Raw genomic sequence first — 10,726 nt, 5'->3', positions numbered from 1 at the left:
ATCGGATGAAGCGCCTAACTACAGCTCTCGAATAACGGTTGAATAAATCACTGCATATAAAATACTTTCCTGCAGAAATTGTATGGTGTCGAGTATGACACGTGACAAATGAGTCGGTTTTTTGTTACCTACTTTTTTCACACAAGGTATCGAGATCAACTTTGACTTTTTCAACGGAGTAGCCAACTCGTTCTCTCTCGATACCATTTACGAAAGTACCGATGACGAAATACATAGTTGAAAGGAATAAAGGAATAGTGCAAAGGGACTGTGAAAAATGATACCGTTTCGCCAAAATCGTTACGGTCAGTTAACGTCCTCTCGCGTTTGAGCACATCAGCATTTTCGAACCTTCGGTTCGGATCGGAGCAGCGAGGTAACATTATAGCATCAATTTCTCTTGACGTACGACCCAATGAGCCGGCGTGGCTGATGAGGCATCAAACAGTACATGTTGCCTGCACCATTCACCGACGTATACCGAAGACCTGACCACGTAATGGTCAGCGGAAGATCCGATTTCGTTATGTTAACTCGTTTCGCAACAATATATCTCTGTATATGGGCTATGGACACAAACGGTCGCGATGCACGCGCGAACGAGCTGTATTCGTTCACCGTTGCTGATTGCGAGACAAATGGCACGGTCCGATGATAAGGGTGACTCGAATCCCTAAAGAAAGTTCCACAAGGTTGGAAACATATAGAGACAATGTAAAAGGAAACTGGTGAAACTTTGTAACAGTGAAAATAGTGGTTGAAATGATAACTAGGCAAACGTGGATACCTGGATGCTGATTAGAAGACAAACGGTGCCAATTGGATGACCAGGTTCGATGACAACGATCAGCAAGGTTCAAGAAGGTTGGGAAAATACAAGCACAAAATAAAAAGGAACTAGGGAACTGTATGACGATAAAAACATCGATTAAAACGATGATTTACATAATATGGATACCTTGATGTTAATTGCAAGACAAATGGCGCCAACTGGATGACCAGTTTCGATGATAACGGTGACTAAAGGTACGAAAAGGTCGAAAAGATACAAGAATGAAAAGAAAGGAGAAACGGGAAACTGTAACGATAAAAACACCGGTCGAAACGATAACTCGCCAAACATGGATACCTCGAGGAAGCCCTACCACGGACGTCTTTACCCCTTGTATCGTTTTGCTTGTCCGTACAAGTTTTTTTCTTAGTTCCTTTTCTCGGGGCATGCCTATTGCGAACACGATCCTCCCGAAATTCGTGGTCACTTTTATGAATTACGTTACGCTGTTATGTAACGAAGACGGTTCCGCATTTCAGGAATAACTCGATGAGCGAGTGCATCGATTGGCAGCTTCTTCGTGCCGAATACCATTGAGCAAAATTAGAAAATGCAGGATCGAAGAAGGGTTAGCTGCAGTGAGCCACGAATTTGAATGGTGCAAGTGGCAAGTAACAAAAAGACGCCGTTCTTTTACAGCTATATATATATACATATATTCTTTCAAATGGTTATCACGATATCTCAAGTTCTTCGAACGACTTGAAATTCACAATGATCCATAATGGTGAATTATGAAAATCTTTTTATTTTACATAGTACATATTTACAACATTGATATCTCAAAACGTATTTTGTAATTCGTATCTTCGTCCTAAAGATACAAATTTGCGACGTCCAGTTTCAGAATTTCATTATTTTCCACGATACGGATTGTGGTTCAGGGGCGAGTGTATCGGTGATACGAAACAAGGATACCGAAAAAAAAGTCGAGGATCTCGATCTAGGGGCGCACCGTTACTGATTACACCGGTACGCATACATGCCCTTCATGGTAACAACGTAACACGATGCATTCATAGGGATACACACGGGTACGCGATATGCAACGTTCAGGCACATCGGCATGTCGCGTCACGTTGGTGTTGGGTAGACGCGCGCGTTGCCCGAGGAGGCATGCACACGAGGAGCGTGGAATCGACGAGAACGTATCCCGGTGCCGAGGAAGAAAGAGAAAGAGTTATATGCACGGACGACGTACGGTCACCCTGCGATCGACTCACGGGAGTAAAGGTTTTACCGATGGCGTACCCCCATACACGCAGAGAAGAGCATATAGGCAAGAGGTTCCCACACTGCAGACCATGATTTATTGGCCTGCCACCCGCCAGACCTGCTGTCATCATCGTCCCATGGTTGGTCCAAGATACAGCGAAGCGTACCGTATATAACTTCCCTTTCTGCACGATCTTCGCGCCATATCGGCTCCTTCTTTCCTCGCGCCCCGGCGAAACAGGAAGGTCCCGTTTGATGCCGCTCTACAACCGTCCATCCGCCTTGTTTTACCTTATGCAGCCCGATACCCGCCGCTCTCACCGTGAGTTAATAATTAGCTCTTTCTTATCTATGCTACGGGGATTATCTCGACGTAGGTAGCGCAACGTTTGCTTCTCTTTTTCGTCGCCCCTTCGAGGACGAGATTCTTCGTCCGTGCGACGGCGACTCAACGGCCAGGCGGCTAATTGCTTGGATTTTTCTATGCCTCTTCCCTCCCAGGAATATGCATATTTGGTACAGAGTGAGAGAATCGCTCGTGTCACACTTTTCAGGCTCTCATGTTTTTTGTAACTTGGAGTCAGGTCACCCATTCACTGCTAACTGTCTAGTAGTTTGTACTACGAGTTTGGATTGATTGCAATTGGTCGCAAGTGGGAATTTTCGGAAAGGATGAAAGAGAATTTTTTCTCTAGACACGGGTGCTTTCGTATCACTTTTTATTATCGAAATAATAATTTAGATTAAGTCATACGAAGAGAACAACTTCTACGCAAAGTACTCCAAGCTTCCCAACCCTTAGATACTTTTCAACCCCCCTTTGATGGTCCTCGATTCCAGGATAATACTCTAATATTTCGAGAGTTTTCAGAATTCAACATTCGAGCATCAAAAAAAGTATGTCGACTAGTCCGATTGCCATCCTGCCGATTACCCGTCTGTGGTGAACAACCTCCACACGTGCACGTCGTGACCCTGGCACACAACATTGCAGAATATTTTTGGAATATGTCTGCTGCAAAGTTGCCGAACCCTCCCTATGTCTCCGTCCGCGCAAATTATTGCTACGCTTCTGCAACGCATCGGACGATATCGCCGTGATGTTACGTAAACGTACACGTTCTTGATACGTCGTGTTTATCGCACATTTTTTTCTCACTTTTTTTTTTTAGAACATGTAAATTGCATTCTTTTAGGGAAACGGAACGAGTGAGAGCACGCTTTCCTATTGAATTTACGAGGAATTCTCATAACTATTGAGAGAAACTCATTCATCCTTTCAAACACCGAAACACCCCCTCGCGAATCACGTACGTAAGGCTATCTACCTACATATAGATCCATTGTAGAGATGGATTCATGTAGATTAAGTTTAGGACTCGAAAGAAGGATATCACAATGTAACAAAATGACAAGTATTTCTACGCAAACTGGAGTCATAAATGATTGACAATTTTACACAGTAGCGAGTTCATGTCAGCGGTTCTCCAAAAATTCCCTGTATTCAGGGTCAGTCGTGGGACGGGCACGTGGGCGGCGCGGTGGCACATCCACGGCAAAACATAGGAAATAGGTAGACGTTCGGTTTTGATCGGTCGTGGGGAACGAGGCAGGGTTGAGAGCCAAGGGAAAGGAGGTAGAAGGCGAGGAGAGGAGTGAGGGTTCCTTCCAGAAGATGGGGCAAACACGAAGCCGCTTCGGTAGGGAGCGTAGAGGGGTTATTTCGTTTCGTCTCAGCGTGGTTTCCCAAGCGGTAGCCTCGCTCGCTGACTGGCAACGTCTACCGTTCGGCACACAGTCGAACCCATTCGCCACTGGACGACAGACGTCGCGGCGTCACAACGTCGTCCCTTCGCTCGCGTAGTCCCTTTCTGTCACTTGTGCTTCAGACTTCCTGTCATGCTCCATCACGGGCTTCATGTCGGTTTCATTGTCGCGTTTGTGTCGGTGTACGCGCGCAGTGGCACCGGTTGCTCTTTCTGCGAGAGGCTATCGCAGCAACAGTTGTCGCAGCAGCAGGGATACAGGACGATCGGTAGCCCCAGGCCCTTCGGCGCTGAGAAACCGACCAGGGCGCAGGAGTTCAACAGAACAGGGGTGCTGCACCCCGAGTACCAGATACCAGCCAACCTGCGACCAGGAAATGTATCTCAGTGAGTACTAGCCAGCCTTTTTTCAGAGTTTATCGTAGGGGCTCGATTCGGTAACGTAATAGGGGTTGTTCACCGTGTATATCCTTTCGAGGGTGAACTTCTTACTCGCTAAAACCCTCACGGTACACCTCTTGGATAAAACACATCCTTATCTTTGAAGAAAAAATACTGAAGCACGGTTGAAATTGTGGGTCTCGCCAACTCTTTGAACTGTACTATTAAATATTATATCATCCTACATATAAGTTCATGGTACAGATTCTGTAGCGACGGTGTAATAATTTTACTAGAATGTGAGTGATTACATTCTTTTATAATACTTAAAGTTATGTTTCACATATTAATTTAAATATTGGAACAATAGTCTTCAGAACTTCAGGTCTCGATTAGTCTGAATCTACCTCCAGATTTAATTAATTTAATCTCATATTCTAATTGTAATTATTCGCGTTAAGTTTATGTGTTCTCCTTAACATGATTTATATTGCAATACGAGTGGTTATCTGGAACAATAGTGAAATGCGTGTTTAGAATAATTTCTTCGCCAAAATGTTTAAAATGCTCGGGTTTTGATCTAAAATTAACCGAAACGTAAGAAAGGTGCATTCACTTTTCGCCGAACTATAGAAACAATTCATGCGAATTTCGTTTGTGCTACACAGCTTGTTTACCATGCACGTGTACCAGAGTCCATGGAGCTCCGAACGTTTATACAGAAACGTCATGCACCTCGTGCCACGTTTCAGCAACCATGGCGCGGATTTTACAAACACAATTCGGCTTACTTTACTGGCGAATGATATAATCCTCTCTGCGCATTTCATGCGCTGCCGAACAAAGAATTTCCTGCACGTTTTTCTTCGGAAGCACACCTATTTTCGTAACGGTTGTTAATATCATATCTTCGATCGTTACGACGGTATAATAACAGTACAATATATAATTTCAAATATTAATGTCGTGGTACAAAACTGAAACGAAGTAATTCAAATTGAAAATAGAAATCAAAACTTCGCCATCTAAAACACAAGCACTAGTTTAATTTAAACAAGTTACGATAGCATTTAACTTTTTTGTTTGCAAAACTGACTGATTACACTTTTTTGAAATGATTTAAAAGTTTTCTTGACAAAGTTTCGATGATATATGATTGAATGTAAATAATTTATTGTTAAGATAAACCAATTTAATTTGCCTAAATTATTTGGTGAAGTAATATTGCGCTATATTTGCGTGTACGATGGTTTTACTTAAATGATACTAGTGCAACAATTGAGCTTGTTTCATTGTTAGCAATTAAGGGACGGTATAACGAGAATATAGAAAACAGTTAAACAACAAATTTCTTGCACCGATGTTGTCGTTAAACTCTTAACTTTGTCGTAATGGGTCCACGACACTTAATGGCCCGATGCGTCGCGACGCTACGCGTCATAAAGTTTTACTATCAGATGGCTTCCACGAAACTCGTGTACGAGTCAAATTGCACATTTTCAGTAAACATTTAGATACCGAACCACGTGTTAAACTTGAACTTTATACGTACATTCAAACCCTAGACATATGAACGAGTACTTTCGCAAATTCAAATTAGTCTACAAATATAGGAAATTAAATCCTTTCGATCTCTGCAAGCAACGTTACGTTAATTAAGAATGGTTACAAATTTATGAAAATTGTTAACGTCACAAATTAAAGGCCTATTTTATTTTTATTTGCTTCTCTCATTCGAAATTCGATTAATAATGTTAAACGTGTGCTTCGTATCAAAGTTGAAAAACATCGGCTGTTCTCGTCTTTTTAAATAAACAAAGCTCGAGCTTACTTTTCGGTATCGTACCGAGAAATGCCAAAGCTTACAAAAAAAACACCATCCAACTGTAACGCGTTAATTCCTATGAAGCTAAAAGATTGTTTGTTTTGTTACAAATCAAATGATTAAAAAAAAAAAAAAAAAAAAAAAAATAGAATCGCAGTCGGTGTACTTTGAAGAACCCAAACTCTTTGGAATAATCGAGCTTTCACTTTTCATTATATCCCCTTTCGTACAAAACCAAAGCTCCTAAGCAACAAGTACCTAAGCTTTGAAGAACCAGTAGAAATGTACTCTTCCTTTTTTAGAATTCTTAATTACGACAGGAGCCTCGACAATTGCATAAATTCCACCCCGATTTCCTGCAATAATCGAGGTCCCACCGCAACCTAAATTTCTTTCAAATGTAAATCGAACCATTAATGTCCACCAACCCAAACAGTTATCGCTCCCATGAAAGTAAAACCAAGTACTATTTCGAAGGTGATAAACGACCGATAGCCACCGTTGTCCATGAACTCTATTAACCGGGAAGGACGTCGCGACGCCGCGCGCCATACGCCGTCCTATCGGCGTCGCGTTTCCACGAAACTCGGGAAACGGTCTCGCGAGCCGAATGACAGAATCAATTCGAGTTTACCGCGGGACAAGCCGACCGCCAAAATTAGACGACGGGGGTCGTGGCTGCGCGACCCCAGACGCCGCGACGCCGGCATTGTGTGTAGACGCTAATTTTACAATAGCCGTTTCAGTGCCAGCCCGTGAGCGAAAAGCACGTGCGGCGTCCCGACGCTCTCTCGTACGACGCTAACGGGATGAGACGCGACGACGTCCTAGGGGATGGCTGGGAGCGGCAAGGGGGTGAATAAGAGAGAGCGAAGGTGGCCGAGAGTGAGCGAGATAGGTAACGACCGCTATACCGAGGCGTAAATTTAAACGATGCGATCTTTAAAGGGGGAGTTTTGCACGGGCATGATCGCACATTATAACTAAATATAAACGTCGCTATGCGTCTGTATAGTCACTCCCATCCGCGTGTGTGTTGGTCGATTTCGTGATTTTAACCCGTTCGTGTCATACGAAGGGATGGAACCAAAAATTTTGTTCAATCATAGTCGATTAAAGATATTTAAAAATATTAGAGACGTAATAAATATTACAGGCTTAATATTCTATTTTGATCTTCTCTCTTGGGTATAAAGGAAGTTGCAGGTATTCAAAGTTTATTATCAACGAAATTAGAGTTATGGAAGGGGTACAGTGTAAATGTAACGGTGAACCATCACGTTTTGTATCTGATTACGCTAATACACATCGAGCATCAATGTCATACTGGATGCAGGTGAAATTATTGCAGGTTCTACTACCTGAGTCCACGCGAAGGGCCTTCATTGACGTTGCTCGTCAGCCCCTGTAGCGGACCGATATCATGGACTGTCAGTTACGTAGAACCACCAGAGAACACCGAAGAAACCGAGGGCACGAAATGTAAGAGAAACAAATAGAATCGTCATTCCTTAAAATACTTGCTTCGGGAAGCAAATCAATTTAACGATATAATTAATTCTCTGCTTCAATAACCATCTGTTATTGTCACTATTGTCAGGATTATTGTGAACGATTTTGAATTGAATGATTTTTAAATGATAATTGAACGTGTTTGCGCTAATGGAACAGCGCAAACACGATGGCCAGTGAAGTCTTTGAAGCCAGGCTCGCCCCTTTTCACGTACCAAGGCGCGGAGGATCAGAATTTCACGATACCCAAGACACGCGCTGGCCTTTATTGGTTCGAAATTCAAGCATTGGACCCCCCCGACGACAATTTACAAAAATTGACACCCAGTACGGTGCTTTTGTACGCGACGTCCAACGACTTGGATCACGTCACGGAATGGCACCTTAACGACACGAAGAATCGTCGTCGTCCGTTGAAGTTTCAGCAGAGGAGAAGTAAACGGCGACTCACGGTGTCCTGGAACAAAAGGTACCATTGTACCGTCGTGGTACTTTCATGGTTATATCGTTTATTAACGACAAAGTTTGAGTTATCGATCGATATACCATATCTGAGAAGCCAGCTCTCGATGGACGCTAGGAATTCGTGGTGGATCCGTTTTATTTTTACAGCGCCATCGACCCCCACCTCTCGCGCTACTGTTTGGCTGTCACATCGGGGTCCCAGCCTCACCCCTTGACCCTTTGCGCGGCGCAGAATGTTCTCCACGTTCATCCCCATCCAATGAAAAGGAGTTCATCGTCCAAGGAGCAGCTACACCGCGGCATTCCCGAGGGACTCCACTGCGTACGTCAAACGAAACTGACGCTGCACAGGATGAAGTACGACACTACGTACAATTTCACGTTATACGTGGTTAGTAATCGAACGGATCGTCGAATATCTTTCATCCAGGGGGATGAAAACCAATGACTAGGCTGCGAATGTTCATGCAAATTCATATTTTCACAGCTACAGAAAAAAATTATAATTTTCTTCCACAACCTTTCCACCTTTTAAGGGATGTGTACATGTTATTTGTTTTCAACCATTTCGATATATTCAGATCGTACCATTCATCAAAAATCAACATGGACTTTTCAGACAACCCGATATTTTTGCATTTGTACACATTCTCACACGTATTCCGATGCTTCGACTTGCCATGAGTGCACAAACATTCGCAGTCCATCAATAGCCTAGTCGAATGTAGAGTCACAACTGTAGAACTGTTTTTACTTTGTTCCAGGTGAACACTCGAAACAACGTCTCGAATCGAGTAGCCACGGACACGATGAAGTTCCGAAAAACTCCAGAGTTGACGTTGCCCAATGGACGTTACACCACGGCCAGTTTGCGCAAAACTGATGGATTCGTTAATTTCCGCTACCGTCCTCCAGAGAACATCTCGAGCACCTTTCATATTCTTCCGTGCGGGGGTGGAATCGTCAAAGCCAAATTAAGCGGCCCGGGAATTTTACGGGTAATGAAACATCTTTCGATGCGTGTTCGTGCCATAGTCTCTCCAACGATCTCTACGTACGGTGATTAACTTTAATATTCGTAATTGAGGTGATATTCGATGTTGAACCATTGAGTCTGATTAACAAAAGTATAAGGACGCGCGTTTTATTCATAATGTTTCTTATGAAATAAATCTTAAAGAAAACAGGATCTAATCAGGTTCTAATTTTGATAGAATATTAAAGTTACTCTGTGTACATAGGACCGGGCAAAATTTTATTCGAATGAATAGTTATATTTTTATTTGTACCCTATGTGTTATGTACCTGAAAGATTTATCTAGTTTTTCTAATTGTTTGCCTGTTTCTGCATAGGAAGCTCTATGTAAACGTAATTACATATTGGTACTGAGTACTTGCATCATTATTCCGAAATTTCACTGTAGCTAATAATTCATGTCTAAAAAAAAAAAAATTTTTTAATTTATATCAACTCAATTACCATGTATGTACATACAGGAAGAACGTGATACGATTAATTTCAATAGTTCTTACAGCTCAATTTCACATTTATGATGAATTATTTTACTTCACATGCAGCACATAGTTCTAATTATTCGTATTTATCCGTAGCTTCGTGAAAGACAATTACATTGGACAGATATTATGTTTCATGATTAGGTACGGTTTCGTGTGAAATGAAAGGTTTCCGTTGTCGGTATCGATATTATAAATAATCTACGTTTGTAGGAAAAGGAAGTAGTAGGATATGCGTCATTAAGGGTGCCACCTTTAACTTCAGGAAAGACGTACACGTTACGGATATCCGCCACGCCTCAGGAGCTAGCACGAGTGTTCGCCATAAAGGTATTAGCTACCCAGGAATCCTCTGCGATATTTCCACAGGTGTGTTCATACGAATTAATTATATTTCGATTCGAAAGCGTAGAAATATCTTCTTGGTACGCAAATTTTGTTTCTCGATTTGATATTGTCTTGGTGAATCCATGAGCTGCTTATGTGATAAAATCTTGCAATTCATTTTCCAAAGCGGTTTATGGAACATACTTTTCCACCTAATTATAAAATAATCACAGATCTTCCTTTTTTCTTAAAACGAGAACAGTTTAAAGTTCGTAATTATTCAACGTCGACCAACTATAAATCTATAAAAGATACCCCGAGTATCGTCGTCATTTTAATGTTCACCTGAGCAAGAATCTGTGATTTTTATCCTGGAAGAAGTCAGACCAAGTGTGATATCCTGTTTAGATACCATCCAGAAGTGCGCCGCGCGAATACAGATCCCTAAGAACCTGCCACGAAGTGACAATAGGGATAGAATCAGCTGGCACGGCCAAGTATTGTATTCTGGTGCAAGAGTTAAAAAGCGCCTCGTCGTTGGCCAGAATAACGATCCCAGACCAATGTAACCTTCATCGTCGACGACGTTCGGACTACACCTTCGAAGTTTGCGAAGAAAAACAGAGTCCACCGAAGGATCGAGCGCTACCGTTCACCCTTAAGCGGTTGCAGCCAGGAAAGGCTTACGTTTTGCAAATCACGGCGCAAATGAAGGGACAATCTTTGTCCTATCCGTTATTAGGTGTACGCACTCGACGTTCCTGTTCACCTTGACTCCGAAAAGCCAAGCAAAATGAAAACAACCAATGATAATTGTTAAGAACGAACATTTTTCGAGCACCTGGACCGGTTCGATCCTGTATCTCTATATTTATCTTTTGTTTTAGT

At 42.4% G+C, this 10,726-nt stretch overlaps 1 protein-coding gene across 5 annotated transcripts; it reads left to right on the top strand.

Moving 5' to 3' along the window:
- The first annotated feature begins 1,598 nt into the window (after window positions 1–1,598).
- On the top strand, window positions 1,599–10,612 carry LOC128888239 (uncharacterized). 5 transcript variants are annotated; one of them, XM_054144947.1, is made up of 8 exons: window positions 1,600–2,369; window positions 2,919–4,200; window positions 7,371–7,501; window positions 7,691–8,000; window positions 8,144–8,387; window positions 8,761–8,994; window positions 9,725–9,880; window positions 10,247–10,612. In XM_054144947.1, the coding sequence occupies exons 2-8, from the start codon at window positions 3,947–3,949 to the stop codon at window positions 10,610–10,612; spliced, it is 1,695 nt and encodes a 564-aa protein (XP_054000922.1). In that variant the 5' UTR covers window positions 1,600–2,369; window positions 2,919–3,946. The 5 variants fall into 5 exon arrangements, with proteins under 5 accessions (XP_054000925.1, XP_054000922.1, XP_054000924.1 ...); XM_054144949.1 differs by having other exon boundaries at window positions 1,600–3,160; window positions 3,244–4,200; XM_054144948.1 differs by having other exon boundaries at window positions 1,600–3,357; window positions 3,556–4,200.
- The last annotated feature ends 114 nt before the right edge of the window (window positions 10,613–10,726 follow it).

Source organism: Hylaeus anthracinus, unplaced genomic scaffold (genome assembly GCF_026225885.1).
Source record: "Hylaeus anthracinus isolate JK02 unplaced genomic scaffold, UHH_iyHylAnth1.0_haploid 11989, whole genome shotgun sequence".
Classification (NCBI taxonomy): Eukaryota; Metazoa; Arthropoda; class Insecta; order Hymenoptera; family Colletidae; genus Hylaeus; species Hylaeus anthracinus.
This window is presented reverse-complemented; position numbering and strand designations above follow the sequence as displayed.

What these genes read in the sequence shown, in the direction of transcription:
- LOC128888239 (XM_054144947.1), top strand. Translation starts at nt 3,947, where the DNA reads ATGCTCCATCACGGGCTTCATGTCGGTTTCATTGTCGCGTTTGTGTCG. An exon ending in ACGGTGTCCTGGAACAAAAG is followed by an intron (nt 8,001 to 8,143) that starts GTACCATTGTAC and finishes TTATTTTTACAG; the next exon opens with CGCCATCGACCCCCACCTCT. An exon ending in ACAATTTCACGTTATACGTG is followed by an intron (nt 8,388 to 8,760) that starts GTTAGTAATCGA and finishes ACTTTGTTCCAG; the next exon opens with GTGAACACTCGAAACAACGT.